Source organism: Hyperolius riggenbachi, chromosome 9, assembly GCF_040937935.1.
Source record: "Hyperolius riggenbachi isolate aHypRig1 chromosome 9, aHypRig1.pri, whole genome shotgun sequence".
In the NCBI taxonomy this organism is placed as follows: Eukaryota; Metazoa; Chordata; class Amphibia; order Anura; family Hyperoliidae; genus Hyperolius; species Hyperolius riggenbachi.
In genome coordinates this window covers 211,795,993-211,818,110 of record NC_090654.1, presented here as the reverse complement: position 1 = coordinate 211,818,110, position 22,118 = coordinate 211,795,993, and the positions used below count along the sequence as shown (strand labels likewise).

Genomic DNA, 22,118 nt, shown 5'->3' with positions numbered 1-22,118 from the left:
CTCCATGGTATACTTGAAATGCTTTGATTAAAGAAAGGGCAACCAGGTTTTGGTAAAGCCTCAGCAGTTAAATTGCTGCCAGGGTTACTTCTTATAGCTGTGTATAGTAGTAACAATTCTCCCAGCATGCAAATTTTCCCTGACCCAGAGAGAGAAACTACCCTACTAAAGCCAGCAACTGCTAATTGTTTAGCTGGCAGCTGGTTAATTAGCCAACAGCTAGAGGCTCTACTTGGCTCAATTTATTACAGGTGAGATTATATACAACTGCAGATGGCAAGCCCTGTCATCAGTTTTGCTGCTACTGTTTATTGGACCCTTAAGTGACAGCTTTGCTGAGAGGGAAGAGCATCATTTACTTAAGTGAAGGTAATGATATATGCAAAGAAACGTAAACGTGGTTAAACAGGACACTTTTGTGTGTTCTACAGTGTTTCTCAACTCGGTCCTCAAGTACCCCCAACAGTGCATGTTTTGCAGAAAACCACAAACATTCACTGGTGAGGTTATTAGTGTCTCAGCAGAGCTGATTAACTAGCTCTTTGGTTTTCTGCAAAACATGCACTGTTGGGGGTACTTGAGGACCGAGTTGAGAAACACTGTTCTAGAAGATGTTTCATCACACCTACAGAAGACATTAATTGTATACTGCCCATAGAAAGGCTTCTTCTATTGAGATCACTTGAGGAGATTTCAGGACATTCTATTGAAATGAATGATGGAGAATCCTGGACATCTTATAAGTACAGGTGATCCACCTACTTCAGCCAGCAGTCTAGAGAATTGATAGTGTGGCAGATGTCTGAAATAAGTGGATGGCCTGTACTTGTCCAGGAATCTCCGTCACAGATTAGTGCTGAAGAAGTCACTCTGTAGGAGTTATGAAACATCTCCTGGACCTGAAAAGGATGTCCAGTTGACGCAACCTTATTTTAATTTGGTAAAGAGTCCGTTACCAGCATAGACTTCCAGCGCCACATTCAAATAAATTCTCCTCGCTGAGAAGCATGTGATCAGTCTGATTAAGGGGATTACTAAACTCTGTCCTTGGTGGACCCTAAACCTGAAAAAAACCCTATTACAATATTATATTACCGTACAAGAAAGGACTTAAATGGCCACTTTATCAAGTTCTAAATAGAGTAAACAAATGACAAATTCATTATAAAATAATCACAATTGTATTAGAACATCTGAAAATTGGCACACGGTGCTTACGTTTAATTCCAGAATCAATGCTGTATCAACATATCAAAGTTCACCATGAGGCTTAACTGCTGTGTATGTATGTATGTATATACAGTGGCTTGCAAAAGTATTCGGCCCCCTTGACGTTTTCCACATTTTGTCACATTACTGCCACAAACATGAATCAATTTTATTGGAATTTCATGTGAAAGACCAATACAAAGTGGTGTACACGTGAGAAGTGGAACAAAAATCATACATGATTCCAAACATTTTTTACAAATCAATAACTGCAAAGTGGGTTGTGCATAATTATTCGGCCCCTTTTGGTCTGAGTGCAGTCAGTTGCCCATAGACATTGCCTGATGAGTGCTAATGACTAAATAGAGTGCACCTATGTGTAATCTACTGTCAGTACAAATACAGCTGCTCTGTGATGGCCTCAGAGGTTGTCTAAGAGAATCTTGGGAGCAACAACACCATGAAGTCCAAAGAAGACACCAGACAAGTCAGGGATAAAGGTATTGAGAAATTTAAAGCAGGCTTAGGCTACAAAAAGATTTCCAAAGCCTTGAACATCCCACGGAGCACTGTTCAAGCGATTATTCAGAAATGGAAGGCGTATGGCACAACTGTAAACCTACAAAGACAACGCCGTCCACCTAAACTCACAGGCCGACCAAGGAAAGCGCTGATCAGAAATGCAGTCAAGAGGCCCATGGTGACTCTGGACGAACTGCAGAGATCTACAGCTCAGGTGGGGGAATCTCACCATAGGACAACTATTAGTTGTGCACTGCACAAAGTTGGCTCTTATGGAAGAGTGACAAGAAGAAAGCCATTGTTAACAGAAAAGCATAAGAAGTCCCATTTGCAGTTTGCCACAAGCCATGTGGGGGACACAGCAAACATGTGGAAGAAGGTGCTCTGGTCGGATGAGACCAAAATGGAACTTTTTGGCCAAAATGCAAAACGCTATGTGTGGCAGAAAACTAACACTGCAGATCACTCAGAACACACCATCCCCACTGTCAAATATGGTGGTGGCAGCATCATGCTCTGGGGTTACTTCTCTTCAGCAGGGACAGGGAAGCTGGTCAAAGTTGATAGGAAGATGGATGGAGCCAAATACAGGGCAATCTTGGAAGTAAACCTCTTGGAGTCTGCAAAAGACTTGAGACTGGGGCGGAGGTTCACCCTCCAGTAGGACAACAACTCTAAACATGAAGCCAGGGCAACAATGGAATGGCTTAAAACAAAACATATCCATGTGTTAGAATGGCCCAGTCAAAGTCCAGATCTAAATCCAATCGAGAATCTGTGGCAAGATCTGAAAACTGCTGTTCACAAACACTGTCCATCTAATCTGACTGAGCTGGAGCTGTTTGGCAAAGAAGAATGGGCAAGGATTCCAGTCTCTAGATGTGCAAAGCTGGTAGAGACATACCCTAAAAGACTGGCAGCTGTAATTGCAGCAAAAGGTGGTTCTACAAAGTATTGCCTCAGGGGGCTGAATAATTACGCACACCCCACTTTGCAGTTATTGATTTGTAAAAAAATGTTTGGAATAATGTATGATTTTCGTTCCACTTCCCATGTGTACACCACTTTGTATTGGTCTTTAATGTGGAATTCCAATAATATTGAATCATGTTTGTGGCAGTGACAATGTGACAAAATGTGGAAAACTTCAAGGGGGCCGAATACTTTTGCAAGCCACTATATATATATATATATATATATATATATATATATATATATATATATATATACATACAGTTGTGTTCAAAATTATTCAACCCCCACTGAAATTTAGTGTTTTGGCCAGTTTGACATTGATTTTGATCATTTCAGTCATCTTGTGTAATATTTGAGAACAGAGGCGCCAATAGCATAAAAACAGTATTTAAAAGTTTTAAAATTGCTTAGGAGGCAGTGGTGGACTTACCTCCTACAAGCAGGCACAACAAGCTGTGTATTCAAAAGGGTACATTTATTGGTAAACTCCAAAGGTAGCGATCTACCTTTTGGAGTTTACCAATAAATGTACCCTTTTGAATACACAGCTTGTTGTGCCTGCTTGTAGGAGGTAAGTCCACCACTGCCTCCTAAGCAATTTTAAAACTTTTAAATACTGTTTTTATTCTTTTGGCACCTCTGTTCTCAAATATTACACGTCTAATATCCACCCTTGGGGGAGGGGGATACCCCTTTTTCTTCAAGTCTACAGAGAGCGACTTCTTAATCCTGAGTGGGGACAGGTTAATCTCCTCACCTGCCTATACATTGGTTGCCTGGAGGCAACCCTGGTTTGTGAGTATCTAATTTATACTCGTTCTATTTACCCTCCTGCCTATACATGCTACACTATATTGGGCTCTCGGTTCTTCTTTTTCTCATTTCAGTCATCTTGTTTACAATTAAATCAAAGAGGCACTTGTAAGTCAGACAAATATAACATAAATTGTATAATGAAATAACCGCAAATGTCTTTTCTGTGCTCACATCATTATCAGTTTTATTCAACCCCCAAGTGACATTCATCCTTAGTACAACATCCTTTTCCAGTTATAACAGCTTTTAAATGTGAAGCATAGCTTGACACAAGAGTCCTGCAGTGGTCTACGGGTATCTTAGCCCAAAATTAAAACTGTTTGGGCCTTGCCTACTGTGATGCATGGCGAGGGGTCAATCATGCTTTGGGGCTGTTTTGCTTCTGCAGGTACAGGGAAGCTTCAGCGTGTGCAGGGTACCATGAATTCTCTTCAGTACCAGGAAATATTGGAAGAAAATGTGATGCAGTCCGTCACAAACCTGAGGCTTGGGAGACGTTGGACTATTCAACAGGACAATGATCCCAAGCATACCTCCAAGACCACTAGAGCATGGTTGCATATTAAAGGCTGGAACATTTTGGAGCGGCCATGGCAGTCACCAGACTTAAATCCGATTGAGAACCTGTGATGGGACTTAAAGAAAGCAGTTGCAGCGCGCAAGCCTAAAAATGTGACTGAACTGGAGGCTTTTACCCATGAAGAATGGGCTAAGATACCCGTAGATCGCTGCAAGACTCTTGTGTCAAGCTATGCTTCACGTTTAAAAGCTGTTATAACTGGAAAAGGATGTTGTACTAAGTACTAAGGATGAATGTCACTTGGGGGTTGAATAAAACTGATAATGATGTGAGCACAGAAAAGACATTTGCGGTTATTTCATTATAAATGTTATGTTACATTTGTCTGACTTACAAGTGCCTCTTTGATTTAATTGTAAACAAGATGACTGAAATGATCAAAATCAATGCTAAGCTGGCCAAAACACTAAATTTCAGTGGGGGTTGAATAATTTTGAACACTATATATATATATATATATATATATATATATATATATATATAATTTTTTTTATTATTATTATTTTTAATATACTGTTTCCAACCAAGGTAAGGTCACAAAAAGAAAACTGGGAGGACTGATATGTCAATTGTACTTGCAGTGTAACCATCACCACCAGAAGGACCATAGGTGGTAGCTGTGTTTTAATCAGTTCATCAAAACCACTTTCTCAACCACGTGAACTGTTAACAGTACCCACTGTATTGGAATGCTATGTTTGGTAAAGATTGAAGCAATCTCACCCATTTCCATGAGTAAATATGATGACTCTGATGGTCAGGGGACTGATTTGTGCATCTCTGGCTAATTGCAGTCATGTGATTACGGTATATCTGAAACCTCTTGTGTAGGCTAAAACGGGAGGAGGAAGTGAGAAATGATTATTGTAATTTATGTACAATGAAGAATAATCATCTCTGTATTAGACCATTTCACTGGGGGGCTCCCATCTTCATTCATATTGCTACTAGAGCCTATTGTATCTCATTTTCTTTCAGCTAGCTAGACGTACCGCGTGAACAACATTTGGTTTTCTTATTTTTATTTTTTTCAGTGAAGATCGTGTGATTGAACATTTCAAAAAGCTTAAAGGAGTCACCAGAGGACAAGCCATAGTCCGGTAAGACATATTCTTTTTCATTTTGTTGGAATTTTTTGTGGTTTGCTGGCATTGTTGATATGTTAGAATATTACTTCAGTGGAGATTTTATCAGGGCTGTGAAGTAGGAGTCGAGGAGTTTTTTGGGGTACCTGGAGTTTAAGTCAGAGACGCTGGTTTAATAAACTGAGGTGTCAGAGTTGTAGTCGGATGATTTTTGTACCCACTCCTTAGCCCTGCAATGGCTGTGGAGTCGGAGTGGAGGTGTCAGATCAATTTTGGGTACCTGGAGTTGTAGTCGGTGGTTTCATAAACTTTGGAGGTGGAGTTTGGAGTACTGACTCCACTTTACTGTGCATGAGGCTGCATTTGATTTGTACTGCGTTAGCTTTGTACTGCATCAGACAGGGCAACACTAGAGGCAGTGTGAGCAATACTGGAGCAGGCTTCTGCCAAGATCCATGATAAGCATACTTTGCACACGAAGTGGCTGATTTTTGCACGCGAACTGAACGTATTGCGCAGCGCCGTTCGCGCGCACCGCGTTATGCGGTTTGCATGATAAAATAGCACGCCAAAAGTAACAGCTTTGCAGTGCAAACTACTTAGCACCCTAGTTTGCACGTGCAAAGCTTTTAGGCGTGCTAACTGTGTTAGCACCCTTTTGTGAATCAAGCCAAATAACTTACTCATAGGCAAGCTAGGATGGAGATGGACTGAGCTCTTCCCCTCTCTATTTGCTACCTCATCAGACAATGCATTGCACAGACCTGCTGTAGAAATGCTGTTTTGCATTGTGAATTTTGAGTCTGCTGACTTCCATTGTCCTTTTAAACTCAGTTGAATGGGTCCTTTAAATATCCTATAATAAAACATCAGATTTCTACATGCCTTTAGTATAAATATAGCTATTGTAAATGACAATGTACTTGGAAGTATCTATGCATGGTTGTATACAGTCACTGCAGTCCACATGACCCTTTGGCCAGTCCATAAATTTTTTCACCCATTACCCTACATTAAAAGGCACCAGAGGTGTGGGATCTATGGAAGCTGCTGTATTTGTTTTCTTTTAAACAATACCAGTTGCCTGGCAGTCCTGCTGCTCTTTCTGTCAGTAGGGTCTAAGTCATACACCTGAAACAAGCATGCAGCTAATCTTGTCAGATTTGTCATAGGCATCTGGTCTGCATGCTTGTTCAGGGTCTATGGCTTAGCCTTAAAGTATAATGCTGGGAATACACAATGATTTTTTTTTTTTGCATATTTACTGGCTGATCGATATTCCGATCGATTTCCATTCACTTCTATGAGAAAATCGTTCAGAAAATGATTGAAATCAGATCGGGCATGTCGGAAATGATGTATTGAAACCATCTATGTGCCAAAAATATCATAGTGTGTTCAGAGCATTAGAGGAAGAGGAACAGCTGGACAGCCAGGCAATGTGCATTGTTTAAAAGAAAATAAACATGTCAGCCTCCATATCCCTCTTACCTCGGGTTTCCCTTTAAGTAGAATATCTGTTTCTGATTTCCCAGTATAGTCCAACACATGATCCTATTTTCATCATGTGCTGCAGCAAAGGCTATTTATAGAGCGGGTGGGAAGCAGATGAGAAAGACTGTTTTATTTCTGACAAGTAAGTTGGGATTTTTATTTTGACTCATGAAATAGCACCGTTGAAAGAGGAAACTAAACGCTACAGAAACCTTCCTTGCTTTGTATAGTTTAGTTTCCACCATCAATCTGTTATGCTGGTTTTGGCCAAATGAACAGCACAGTGAACCATTGTGGACATTTTAGGCAATGACCTAAGCTATCAGAACCTTTCCAGCAACCTACTGGTTTCAACATTTGTCCCAACTTACATGCTAATTTATTGCAAATTATATGCGCCTTGGAAATGTCAGTCATATGCTCAGATCTGTACAGCAGGAGACATTGGCAGCGCTTCCAAACAGACGCTGCACCCGAATTGACTACCTGCAATAGATGTGCAGAGCTCCACAATTGTGGACTAAAATACACAACATGCATTCAAAACAGGTACAGCAAAGAATGACGTTAGCTTCAGTATAAATAATATATGTACAAATTATTCCCTACTAGACTTCCCCACGCCGGTGACGGGTCCTCTCGGTAAGGTCCTCTCTATTTCATGAGCTAGCTGCATCCATGTGCATCAATTTGCAATCAAATTATAGATTAGGACTAGTACATGATTTGCATCTGATTTGCATTCAAGGCATGTATTTAGCCCTATGGGGCTCTGCATGCCTCTGTTAGTCTACAATTCAGTTGCAGCCTATGAGCGCTGTCATTTGTTTGATATATGCTCAGATCTGCCGATCTGGATTGGTCCATTTCCAGGCTTCATACAATCTGCATTTAATTTGCAAGCAAGACAGAGGTTTTAGCATCCTATTAAAGGGAACCAAGCACCAATTTTGTTTCCTGGTTTCTAATAGATATAGGAGCTGCTACCCCCCCCCCCCCTCCACTTCTAGCTGCCCATTATTTATCTAGGAGAAGCTGTGAAGATAACATCTGTGACTTCTGTAAACTCTTTGAAGTACAGTGTCCAATCTACCCACCCCTTCTGCTGATCATTTTTTTGTTTGCTTTTTGCTAATGTGTGCAATTACATCAGTCCTTATCTGCCTGAAACATCTGTAGTCGGGCAGATCTCAGAAACAGGAGAAAGCAAGCTAAAAAAACCTCTGCTAAACTTTTCAATGTAAAAAGAAGAGGTACAATTTACTTTTTTTTTATTAATTAGCTACATTGTTGGCATGCATATTAAATGTGCTATTGAGATGCTCTGGGTGCTAAAAATGGTGCTTGGTTCACTTTAACCATCTCTAGACACCGTGAGTTGACTAAAGTTAAGCTACATACACATGCTCGATAACCTTCATTCGAAAATGAACGATCCTCTATGAAGGATTGGCGTCTAATGACAACATGACACATTTTAAGTCGACGACGGCATAACGATGGTCTGCCAATCAATCATTAGCCGAAGTTCAAAACTGAGGATCCCGAAGTATGTAGTTTTGAATGGAATGATCAGTCATCATTGCCTGATACCTGTGCTTTCTACAGATTGCCACCAATTATCTTCCGACTGGATACATCAGGATGGATAGATCTATTGGACGATAATTGTTGTCTCTTGGGGCCGTTCAGTGCTAATTTTGCAATGAGATTTCAACGTTTATCGTTTGATGATCATCATTCATTTTTGAATGATTTACCATAAATATAGCCTGTGTATGAAGCTCTATTGTCTATATTTATTTACTGTTACTTTTTATTGGTAAACCATGATGTCATGCTTTTGATGATACTGCAATACATGTTAATCCTGGCCTCTGTTGTGTGGCTTTTGGTTTTATGTTCTTGTTGTTCCCTCTCTGGCAGGTACATGAAAATAGTGGAAGCTCTACCCACATATGGTGTTCATTACTACAAAGTAAAGGTCAGTGCTCGCTATCCGCTAGCTCTATAAACACGTCCATAAAACTGATATTTTCTTGTTCAGAGACTTTATTAGTAAAGCAGGAAAGCCATGCCTACAAAGGGCAGTGGGGGAGGGAATTCTCCATCGTTTTGATCTTTTTATGGAAGATTTTCGGCTACCCCGTGAAACATTGAATGTTTTTCTAATGCTTTCATTTCCTCTGTGCATTGTTTGGAGAGTTCAGCAGCGAGCTGCGTAGCCTGTGGCTGGCTGGATTCCTGTGCACGTTCCCTGCGTCACTCTATTGTACAGTAGGTTGTACTGGGTGACACAGGAGATGCGGTACTGTAATATGTTACTTATTCCCTGCACAAGGTGGATGGGACACAGCTAGAGTGGAAGGGACTGTTCATGCTTAAAGAGACACTGAAGCGAAAACAAAATTATGATATAATGATTTGTATGTGTAGTACAGCTAAGAAATAAAACATTAGGAGCAGATATATGAGTCTAATACTGTTTCCAGTACAGGAAGAGTTAAGAAACACCAGTTGTTATCTATGCAAAAGAGCCGTTGAGCTCCACGACTTTCAAAGTCGCAGAGAGCTCTGTCTTCTGAAGCTTATTATCTCAAGTGTCTGGCACTGTATTGTTTTTTTTTCTGCAGAGGACAGGTCAAAAGTTCACACGACTGCTCTATAAAATCATTTTGAATGCTGAGTAGTGTGTAAACTGCAAATATTAGAGAATGATGCAATGTTATAAAAAAAACAACTACCGGTATATAACTAAAAAATAAAAATATGAGAATATTTTCTTTGCTACTAATGTTTTAGTAATTATCCATACTACACAACCAATTCATTATATCATAATTTTTTTTTCAGTGTCTCTTTAACACTTCAAGAGTCATTTCATGGATCTAAAGTGTATAAATATTTGGCATTTAGGAACTGTTCATGTTTTAACACTAATAACATATTTGGCGTTCATGATTCTACATGCATTTGAAACACCTTATAAGCCTAAGGCTACAGTCACAGTGTGATGTTACCCTGTAATGCAGGAACGCTATGCAACAGAGTGTAAAAGTTGTACTGCTTGTTATCCACGCATTGCGTTCCATATAGTGAAGCATGTGGTTGATGAAACGTATGCTTAAGGGCCTATTTCTACTAGACGCTTTGCTATGCGGAAACGGCTCCGCATCACAACGCAAGAAAACTGCAACCAACTCATGTCAATGGAGTGATTTCCATTGACGCGAATTTATCTACGCGATCCGGCATGATGCGACGCGGGAGGAAATTATGGATAGCATGCTACAGTTTTCTGCGGCACACATCTGAGTCCCCATAGCCACCGACGGGAATCCGCATGACGCCACATCTGGTTGTATGGAAGACAACCGGAAGTACTTGCAGAGCGATGCGGCGATTGCCTCACATCCTGAACACCAGGGGAAACGGGCCCTTAGTGTAACATGCACGTTTTGTGGAAACACGCTGCATTGTGGTGCTTGGACAACATTTTTATGATCTAAAGGAATTGGAAGGTGATTGTCGATTAGGGCATTTTCTCTCTGTTGAACGTAAAATCCAACATTCAGATTGATTACATTTTCTTTTCCAGTCGACCATAGAATCATTTTACATCGATTTTCGCAACACACTGCGCAGTTTTTTGTACAATTTGATGTAAAAAACGAGTCGAAATATCGCATCTGATGAAAAAAATTGTACCATTAATGGGCACCTTTACAGAATAACTATTTCTGTAATCAAGTGAAAGAAAGTATGTACTGGTTATCGACTTAAGTCAGCCCACAAGCAATCTCCCTGCAGCTGTCAATAGTTAAAATTCCCTGGCTGAAGGTGTGTATTGTGTTTAAAAGCTCTATAACCTCGATAACTTTATCGAATCTGAAGGGAATTGGTGCCGCAACATGGCCACAATTGGTCTAATTAAACATTTGGCAATGGTGGAAAATTATCGATCGCAAGGGCTCAATCAGGTGCGCAGTAGTAATGGTGTTCGATATTGCAACGACTGACAGACCCCTGACCATCACCCTTGTGCAGTATAAACTCTCACCTCTCCATCTGCATGACTGCTGGCTCTCACCCAGTAGTGTCACAGTTAAGCTGTTTAGCTTTGCAGAATTCTCCTCCTAGAGCATTCTGGGAGACTAGGTATTATTTCTACTAGCTTTGGAACACAGCGTAATTACGCATCCTGCAGAGATGTACCTGACAGCGCTAAAGATTTTGCCACCTGGGATAAACTTCAGAATGTAGATCAGAAGTGGAAAAATTTTACACTTAAAAAACTCCAAGAAAATCATTTATGAGGTAATATTGTGAAATGTAAGCATTTTTATTCATTATGCTATTTTCCATATAGTTCCTCTTTAAATATCCGTGGATTAGTAATTATTTACTCAGACCGGTTGATCATAGCATATCCTGTTTCCGAAAGTGAAAGTAGCTGGTACACGACATGAGCTTAGCATAAACTGAGTCCAGATGTGCCTTGAGGAATCCGCATTCCATTTTTACTAGTCCTGCAATTTGTACTTGGCTCCGATGAGTGCGGCTGGTGGTGATTTCACCTTATGGCGTCCAGAAGGGGTCTTGTAAGCATTGTACAGCTTTTATTTGTGGTTGATGGGAACAGTAGGAGTAGTAGCAGTTTTGGTTCTTTTCCAGTTGCCATTTGCTGGTAGGAATCATTGCCTGCTGTTCCATCCTGTTTAAAAGTGTACCCAAGGCGAAGAAAATGAAAAAAAAAAACAAGATACTTACCTCATTCTCCAGTCCTCCACCATTGCTGTGTGCAGACCCCAGAAAAAAATCCGACAAGAGCTTGCTGAATTTCTGATCGCGATCCCGCTCTTTTTCATGCACGAGCTCGGTTGTACTCGCTTGGATGCAGCAGGGCTGCGCAGAGAGGAGCACAGTCTTGATCTTCAGGAGGGTCCCGGGCAGCGGCGCTAGGGGTGTGGAGAGCACAGGAAGCCCCTGGAGGATCCAGAGGATACCTTCTACCTAAGTATTTGGGTTTTTTTGGGGGGAGGGGGGGGGGACGAGGTTCGCCTCAGGTTTACTTTATGGGAGGGTTTCTAAATAGGTACAGTAGGCTCATACCTACAGGCAGTACTATTGGAGTTAGGCACAATTATTGGTAGTAAAACTATCCCTCTCCCCCCAACTGACATTCATAATACACCTGCTCAGTCCAGCCAGACTAGACTATTACATGCTAGATGTAGCATGTAATCAAGCTTTTGTACCTATAGGGTACATTTTGCTCTGCTTGAATTAAAATCACCTGTTATCCAATGACATATAGTTCCAGCCCATTAAATAGTTCCAGTCCTATTAAATGATGATCAAATATGGGTTGCAATCTTTTACCATCTAACAAGGGCAATTGTTAATAAATTCAGTCTAGGACAGTGCTGGGCAATTTATGGCCCACTCGCGCTGTTACTTCCGCTCCAACAGGCGGCCGGATCCCTCTCCTTCCCCCCTCCCTCCCTGCAGAGTCGCGAGCAGGGAGTAACGGGGGAGACCGAAAACTCACCTGACGTGCCATCCAGCATCATGTCTCCATGGCAATAGAGTGTCACATGACCTGACGTCACGATGAGCCAGCGTATTACAGGAAAGTGGCCCGCGGTCTGCAGCATGCGGCCTAGGCCGCTCAAAGTTTGCCCAGCCCTGGTCTAGGATCTGAGTGTGGGGTGTATTCAATAAATATCAATAAAATGTACATGCAGAACAAATAATATAACACTTCTTTAGTCCCCAAAACAGCTTCTGTGCATTTGTTAAAGTGGTATTACACTCAAACTTATAATTTTGCTTTAAAACTTTAAACACAATAAAAAAAAAGAATATGAAATACTATGAGACTGGCCTGGTGTGCATTGAATGCATATTTATACCTCAGTAAAACTAATTGATATCATTGCCAGCTGCAGGACAAATCATTTGATGAACTTGTAATTAAATAATTAGTAAGCAAACAAAGAAGAGAAAGTTCTCTGCTTCCTCCCTGGATACAACAGAAACGTATCTGCCTTGCTCACACAGCTTTGTACACTTCCAGCACAATCTAACAATACTGGCCTGCAATGGCAAACTTATAATTTAGCAGCTAAATGAAGTGAAAAGCTTTAATGTTAACCCTTCCGGTACCTTGGAAACCACTCAAATAGTTTTAGCTGTTCATTTTATGCTATGTTTAATGCTTTAGATCATAGATCCAATTTGAGTGTAATTCAATAACAGTGTATTTATATGCACAGAGCCACTACAGGGTCACTTTATTAGTTTAACACCTCTAATGTGGCAAGCTTTCTACATCAGTAAAGCAAGACTCTTTTCGGATTACAAAATTTGCCGTCAAACCAGCAGGTAGAGCTCCAAAAAATGAAACGTTCATGCAGTCCCGACCTTATGTCCTAATTTTAAAAATACATTTGTACAGCTAAGTGCTAAAAATATGAAAATAGAAGTGGTGTTTTATGTCTCCAAAAGAGGCAGGCTTCTGCCATTGCCAGCGTTCTACAATAGCAAGCTGAAACAGGGGAAACAAGTAGTTTGCCTGTTTGTAACTCAGTGGAATGTACCAAGCTCTTCACTGAGATAAAAGCTACAAATAATAGCGGCCCTATGCTGATCGTTATGGATGATAACAATCACAGCAATTAATCTTGCAGAAGCGAGTTAATGTTTTTCTTTTTACTTCTATTTCTTGCTTTTATATTTCTGAAGACAACATTTTGCTCTATCATTGAACCATTAAGAGGCGGTGAAATAATTCTGGGAACTTGATGTGCCTTCCTTCTACAGTACATATTTGTAACTTTTAACACTTTTAAGAGGCCACTGAACGCAAATACTAAGGTTGAACTTCGGCTAACCAATACTGTATACTGTTAATATATTTTGCTGCGCTCTGCGATGAAAGTAGCCTTTCCTCTTGGACCAACCTCATCCAATACGTCCGGTGAACCATATAAAACAAAACAGAAATGCTTCACATAGGGTGTAATGCTGGGCATACACAGTGCAATTGTGCAGCGGCATTGAGCTGCTGGCTCGATGCTGGCGCATGCCCGCTCGTCCCCACGGGCGCGTGGATCGATTCCCGCTCGTCCCCGCGGGCACTTCCTTATCTCCACTTCGTTTCTTCCATTATCCGCCAGCGGGGATCGAGCACGGTATCGATCCGGCGCGGTGATCGGACACGTCGGATATTATCAATCGAGCCATCAGCGGCTCGATTGATAATAAAAAACGAGCCTTGTATGCCCAGCATAACGTACGCACACAATACACCCAGTGTATACACACTCTGAATACTTGTGATGCCATCACCTTAAGGATAAGATAAGGAAGCCTGCACGCCCCCTAAAGGTGCGTACACACGCACTACGGCCACCACCCGTCAGACCCTCCTGCTGGGCGGACCTTCAGCCGACAGTAGCGCTGTGTACACGCAGTCGGCTGACTGATAAGGCTGTTTCTGAACGATCTGCTGAGCGGAACACACAGTGTGCCAACACTGCACACTGATTGTGTGTACCCTCTGTGCCAACACTGCATACTGATTGTGTGTACTCTCTGTGCCAACACTGTATACTGATTCCGTGTATCCTCTGTGCCAACACTACACACTGATTATGTGTACCCTCTGTGCCAACATTGCACACTTATTGTGTGTACCCTCTTTGCCAACACTGCACACTGATTGTGTGTACCCTCTCTGTGCCAACACTGCACACTGATTATGTGTACCCTCTGCGCCAACATTGAACACTTATTGTGTGTACCCTCTGTGCCAATACTGCCTACTGATGGTGTGTACCCTCTGTGCCAACACGGAATACTGATGGTGTGTACCCTCTTTGCCAACACTGCACACTGATTGTGTGTACCATCTGTGCCAACACTACACACTGATTGTGTGTACCCTCTGTGCCAACACTGCATAATGATTGTGTGTACCCTCTGTGCCAACACTGCATACTGATGGTGTGTACCCTCTGTGCCAACACTGCATACTGATGGTGTGTACCCTCTGTGTCAACACTGCACAATGATTGTGTGTACCCTCAGTGCCAACACTGCACACTGATTGTGTGTACCCTCTGTGCCAACACTGCACAATGATTGTGTGTACCCTCTGTGCCAACACTGCATACTGATTATGTGTACCCTCTGCGCCAACATTGAACACTTATTGTGTGTACCCTCTGTGCCAATACTGCCTACTGATGGTGTGTACCCTCTGTGCCAACACGGAATACTGATGGTGTGTACCCTCTTTGCCAACACTGCACACTGATTGTGTGTACCATCTGTGCCAACACTACACACTGATTGTGTGTACCCTCTGTGCCTACACTGCATAATGATTGTGTGTACCCTCTGTGCCAACACTGCATACTGATGGTGTGTACCCTCTGTGCCAACACTGCATACTGATGGTGTGTACCCTCTGTGTCAACACTGCACAATGATTGTGTGTACCCTCAGTGCCAACACTGCACACTGATTGTGTGTACCCTCTGTGCCAACACTGCACAATGATTGTGTGTACCCTCTGTGCCAACACTGCATACTGATGGTGTGTACCCTCAGTGCCAACACTGCACACTGATTGTGTGTACCCTCAGTGCCAACACTGCACACTGATTGTGTGTACCTTCTGTGCCAAAACTGCATACTGATGGTGTGTACCCTCTGTGCCAACACTGCACAATGATTGTGTGTACCCTATATGTCAACACTGCATACTGATTGTGTGTACCCTATATGTCAACACTGCACAATGATTGTGTGTAACCTCTGTGCCAACACTGCACACTGATTGTCTATAAACTGTCTGTACAAACACTGCACACTGATTGTGTGTACCCTCTGTGCCAACACTGTATACGGATTGTGTGTACCCTCTGTGCCAACACTGCATACTGATTGTGTGTACCCTCTGTGCCAACACTGAATACAGATTGTGTGTACCCTTTGTGCCAACACTACACACTGATTGTGTGTACCCTCTGTGCCAACATTGCACACTTATTGTGTGTACCCTCTTTGCCAACACTGCACACTGATTGTGTGTACCCTCTGTGCCAACACTGATTGTGTGTACCCTCTTTGACAACACTGCACAATGATTGTGTGTACCCTCTGTGCCAACACTGCATACTGATGGTGTGCACCCTCTGTGCCAACACTGCATACTGATGGTGTGTACCCTCTGTGCCAACACTGCACAGTGATTGTGTGTACCCTATATGTCAACACTGCACACTGATTGTGTGTACCCTCAGTGCCAACACTGCACACTGATTGTGTGTACCCTCTGTGCCAACACTGCACACTGATTGTGTGTATCCTCAGTGCCAACACTGCACACTGATTTTGTGTACCCTTTGTGCCAACACTGCATACTGATGGTGTGTACCCTCAGTGCCAACACTGCACACTGATTGTGTGTACCCTATATGTCAACACTGCACAATGATTGTGTGTAACCTTTGTGCCAACACTGCACACTGATTGTCTATAAACCATAAACCGTCTGTGCCAACACTGTAAACTGATTGTGTGTACCCTCTGTGCCAACACTGCATACTAATTGTGTGTACCCTCTGTGCCAACACTGCACACTGATTGTGTGTACCCTCTGGGCCAACACTGCATACTGATGGTGTGTACCCTCTGTGCCAACACTACACAATGATTGTGTGTACCCTATATGTCAACACTGCACACTGATTGTGTGTACCCTATATGTCAACACTGCACACTGATTGTGTGTACCCTCAGTACCAACACTGCACAATGATTGTGTGTAACCTCTGTGCCAACACTGCACACTGTCTATAAACCGTCTGTGCAAACACTGTACACTGATTGTGTGTACCCTCTGTGCCAACATTGCACTCTGATTGTGTTTAAGCTCATAACTGGCAGATCTCATTGCAGAGAATCCAGACCTATGTTCGTTTTTCTGTATCTTCTGACGGTTTTTTCCAAGATGGTATGGTCTAATGGTGACCATAAATGGTACAATTTTGTGTGACTGGTCGACGCATTCGATCGCAATTTAATTGAATTGGAGAACATAATTTGATCATTGGCGGTCATGATAAAAGATCGTAAAAGTTGCAGATGTAAAAATCGATTGATATGGTTTTTAAAAGAATAAAAAAAATTGTACCATTTATGTGCCTGATCAGTGCATTTGAACTTTTTTAGATTGATCACTTGAAATTGTACCGTTAATGGCCACAGTTTGAAACACTGTGAGATGATGGATCATAACACAAGAGTTATAGGGAAACCTATTACTACACACACACATACATTTTAGCACAAATGTCTTAAATTTTGATTGCAAAAAAAAAATGTTTTTTTGAAAAATGTAAGGGCTCGTCTCCACCAGTGCGGCGTGCGTCTCGCAGACGCACGCCGCACTGAGCCGGTGGGCGGGATCGCAGGCGAATCCCATGAGCCGTGCCATGCACGGCTATGGGATTCACAGCCTCCGCTGCGGGGGGGCCAGGACGAATCGCTCCCGCAAGCGATTCCGCCGCGGTGCCGTCATCCCCTATGGCAGAGTTTCCCCGTGCGAATCATGTGCGGGGAAACTCTGCAGAATCGCCGGCGAAACCGCCCTAGTGGAAACAGGCCCTAAAGCAATCATTTTGATTTATGATCAAAACTTTCTGGCCCATTAAAAAAAAATATTTCTGATTGGAAGAAAAAAGATAGACCCGCAGAAGATAACTAAACTGACCAATTGAGGGCAAGTGGTGCGTAAGCCGTGCCTCCAGATAAACAGATTCAATGTGGCAACTGAAAAGGAGAACAGAATGCGGGGACCAGCTTAAGTCCAAACATCACCTCTATTTCATCAATGGCAGCACGGTGGCGTAGTGGTTAGCGCTCTCACCTTGCAGCGCTGGGTCCCTGGTTCGAATCCCAGCCAGGTCAACATCTGCAAGGAGTTTGTATGGTCTCCCCTTGTCTGAGGGGTCTACATGAAAAGGGCGCCGGTAAAAAAGGGCGCCTGGTGGAGCCCATATATACCAACTTCGGCTACAAAAAAGGCGCCTGGTATAGCCCATATAAACTTCGGCTACAAAAAAGACGCTTGGTGTAACCCATATAAAAACTTCGGCTACAAAAAAAAGGCGCCTGGTGTAGCCCATATAAAAACTTCGGCTACAAAAAAACTCTGGGATGTGTTAATTACTATTCCCCCTCCAGGCCGCCATGGATAGTGGGGGAATGAAATAATTCGGCTTACAGTGCTTGTAGCCCATATAAAAACTTCGGCTACAAAAATACTCCGGGATGTGTTAATTACTATTCCCCCTCCAGGCCGCCATGGATAGTGGGGGAATGAAATAATTCGGCTTCCAGCACTTGTAGCCCATATAAAAACTTAGGCTAGAAAAAAAGGCAATAATATGGGCTACAAAGGGGCACCTTACTGTAGCGAAAACCTTGTAGCCGAAAAAAATACGGGCTACAAAGGGGAGCCCGCTTGTAGCCTATATCAAAACTCGGGCGCCCTTTTCTACACCTTGTAGCCCATATTTCCAGAAATAACATTGATGTCTATGGCGGCGCCCTTTTCATACAGGCAGCTCGGGCGCCCTTTTCAACCGATACCTGTCTGAGTGGGTTTTTTCTGGCACTTTGGTTTCCTCTCACATCCCAAAAACATACAGATAAGTTGATTGGCTTCCCCCTAAAAATTGGCCCTAGACTACGATACATGCACTACGTGATATAGACATACAACTGTTGTAGGGAATAGATTGTGAGCCCCTCTGAGGGACAGTTAGTGACAAGACAATATACTCTGTACAGCGCTGCGTAATATGTTGGTGCTATATAAATTCATAAATAAATAAATAGACAGCAGTTGCATAAATGTATGGCAGGACATATTTACGTCTTTTCTCTGATGAAGCAGATCTTCGAAACGGGCTGGCAGGCCATACATTTATGCAGCTGCTGTCTATTTATTCAGGATGAGATAAAAGTGATGTTTGGACTTTAGCTGGTGCCCAGATCCTTTTTTCCTCTTCTGTTGTTAAAAACTATTTCATTTAATTGAAAAAGACCACAATTAACATATGAGTCCAGTATTGCATGGTTGCTAACCTTTTATGGGATCTAATTGAAGAATCAGACAGAATATGTGTGCGGTCACATGACACTAGTGCAGGCCTAATGGGATTCTCTGGTCAGACAGGATTACAGGCCTGGACATGAAGGCAGGATGATCTGACCCCAGCCTCAGGCATCAACACCTGCTGATGAACTGCTTCCCTCTGACATCAGTGGCTTCAGGAATTGTGTGTACATAGTGGCTATTCTAGCCTGACTCATAGGGGTGACCAACACATGACAGAAGGTCACACCACTTAGGATCCACGGTCCTGCTGGTTCTACAGGTTGTTCAAGAGCTCCACAAATCATTTTTAGGCTTCAAAAGGGAAGCTGTGCTGGTATTTATTTGTATGTGATGTTACAAACTGCTGCTTATTGCTTTCATTGTTTGTATTGATACATTGACAAATATTTAATACAAGGTGTAGCTGGGAGCATTTCTAAGGGCTTGTTCACACTATGTGCAGTGCTGTCAGTTATGACGCACCACACATTGGGCTTGATTCACTATGCGGTGCTACCCTACTTAGCACGTGTAAAGTCTTTAGGCGCGCTAACCAGGGTGCTAAGTAGGTTAGCACCGGTTTTCTCAATCAGATCGCGCTCTAAGTACCGCGCGCAAAGTCCTATGCGCGTGCTAAGTCCCATAGGCTTTAATGGGCACTTTGCGCGGAGCGCTCTGTGCAGTGCGCACGTAAAGTTTTACGCGAATAAAGTTTAGCGCGCGTAAAGTTTTGTGCGCGAAAAGCTCGTTTAGACGTACTAAGGGGGTTTTCACAGGCGTGCTAACAGTTAGCACCGCTTTGTGAATCAAGCCCATTGTGTGCGACCTGCATGGTAACATAAAAGGCCACATGCTTCCAAGTTACCATTTTCAGTACAGTGCGCGTTTCGGTGCTGTGCAATGTAACACATCCAGGAACATTTTAGCAGAAAAAGCATGCACAAAATCATATTCGTACATGCCTTGTATGGTGTGAACGGGTTTTAACTCCCACAACTAATGGGGGGGGGGGTCCACTGCAGAGAGCAGGAGAAGCTTGCTTATCTCTGGCTAATTGGCAAATGTAATCATTGCCAGCTGAAGCTCTCTAAAGGTGCGTACACACACACTACCGCCGGCAACAACGGGTCGGCCGGACCCTCCCGCTGGGCGGACGTTCAGCTGACAGTAGCACGTGTGTACGCGCTGTCGGCGGACTGATAAGGCTGTTTCTGTACGATCCGCTCAGCGGTGCGTACACACGCGCTACTGTTGGCTGAAAGTCCACCCAGCGGGAGGGTCTGACGGACCCGTTGTTGCCGGCCGTAGTGCGTGTGTACGCACCTTTAAGGAATGCGTGTTCATTCTGCTCCCCTCCCTCTGCTGAATAGACACATCACCCTGGCAACAGTCACATCAGCAGAGAAGGAGGGGGGTAGAGTGAAGACACATGCCTCAGAAAGCTTCAGCTGGCCATGAGTACATTTGCCAATCAGCCAGAGATAAGCAATTTTCTCCTGTTCTCTGCAGTGAAAAGAGAGGTTTTTACACACAGGGAATGTATAGGAATGCGTTAAAATATTCTTTTATGTAAATAAGAGCAGTTACTGAAAATTTTGCAAGCAATCAGCCTGGCGGATCATCTCTGTCTAGCGAAGGCCAAGGGCATTGTTCTCCAACTCACCATGCCCATGTCAGTAGCCCTCTTCCCTACTCCATAGCAACAGTATGCATTGCTAACCTGCAGGCAGTACAGAAATCTGCCTTGAACTGTTGCTTGAGGGCATAAAGCCCCAATCCCTGCAACAGGAATTGAACATTTGTACGCACCTTAACACACAACTTGTATGCTTGTAGAGCTGAGCACATGTCAGCACATCAACCTTCCATTGGCATTCTGAGAAAAACTTTTATTTATATGCACGGCTGAAGGCAGATTCACTTTCACAGTGTTTTTGAAACAGCAGAGTTGTGATTTTAACATTTTAAATATAGATGCTGTCTAAACAGGGGTTGTTAGATAGCAAGTTTGAACCTGTGAACCACGCGTCTCACTCTAGTGCTGAGTGAAGATGGGCACTGGAAGGAGCACATAGCTAACTCCAGAGTTGTTTGTGAAGGTTTTAGAGGCAACTGAGACTGCACAGAATCATTTGAAACTGGATCACACCCCAAACAGCTGAATGGTGCTGGACCTTTTCGTAACCACCACTTAGTTCAAATATAAGTATAATTTCTACAGAAACATGGCTGTACTCAGGGCAGTTTCAAGGCTAAGCAGCTCTCAGGGCAAGGGGGTAACCCCCACCCCCCAGACTTGTGCACTCTGTTACATTACTGTAGTCTGAGGTGCCCCCTAGTATTAGGTTGTTCCTAGTATAGGTGGCCAGAAGTACCCCCTCAGTATGAGTAGCCAGATGTACCCCCTAGTATTGGGTAGCCAAAAATACTCCCCTGTATTCGGTAGACAAAGGTAGCCTGCCAATTACAGGTAGCCAGAGGTGGCATCGGTATTAGTTTGCCAGATGTAGCCCCAGTATAGATAGCCAGATGTGACCAACAGTAAAATAAAGCCAGAGGTGCCAGGTGTGACCCCTTGAATAGGTAACTAAAGGTCCCCCCCCCACACACACACACACACAAGCACACACACAGTATTCGATAGCCAGAGGTTGACGTCCAGTATAGGTAATCTGAGATGCCCTCAATATTAGGTAGCCCTTAGTATAGGTATATAGAAATAGCCCCAGTATAGGCAGCCAGAAGTAGCACCTTAATACTTTGTAGCCAGAGGTAACACCCCAATATAGGTATCCAGATGTAACCCTCTCATTGTAGATAACCTGAGGTCCCTCATCAGTGTTAGGAAGCCCCAGTATAGCTAGCCAGAGGATCCCCCAGTATTAGGCAACGCACCCCCATCCGGATCATGCAGAGTGAGGAACGGAGAGGTAAAGTGGCTTACCTCTAGGATCCACTTATGGACACACACAATCCACCTTCCTAGTCATCCTGGTCTCTATGACTGTAGGAGCTTCTGTCATCGTGTTACACGGCGTTACGTGCCGGCGGGATACTTAATGACAGACGCTGCTAGAGCCACGAAGACCAGGGCACCAAGGAGGAAGATGGAATGTGTGTGTGTGTCTATCACTGGATCATAGAGAGAGGAGTAACTTTACCCCTCCACTCGCCACTCTGCATGGACCCGTTTCTCCCTACTCTGCCTCTTCAACCTGAGCAGTGACCGCCTCGTCAGCCTCTAAAAGCGTGCCTGGCT

General features: G+C 43.2%; 1 protein-coding gene across 4 annotated transcripts in view; it reads left to right on the top strand.

The window, feature by feature from the left end:
• FRMD4B (FERM domain containing 4B) overlaps positions 1-22,118 on the top strand; it is a 361,625-nt gene that overhangs the window by 254,396 nt on the left and 85,111 nt on the right. For all 4 annotated transcript variants that reach the window (XM_068253954.1, XM_068253952.1, XM_068253953.1 and 1 more), the window contains exons 9-10: positions 5,137-5,202; positions 8,608-8,665. In XM_068253954.1, the coding sequence (XP_068110055.1) occupies positions 5,137-5,202; positions 8,608-8,665 (124 nt within the window). The remainder of the gene's footprint in view (positions 1-5,136; positions 5,203-8,607; positions 8,666-22,118) is intronic.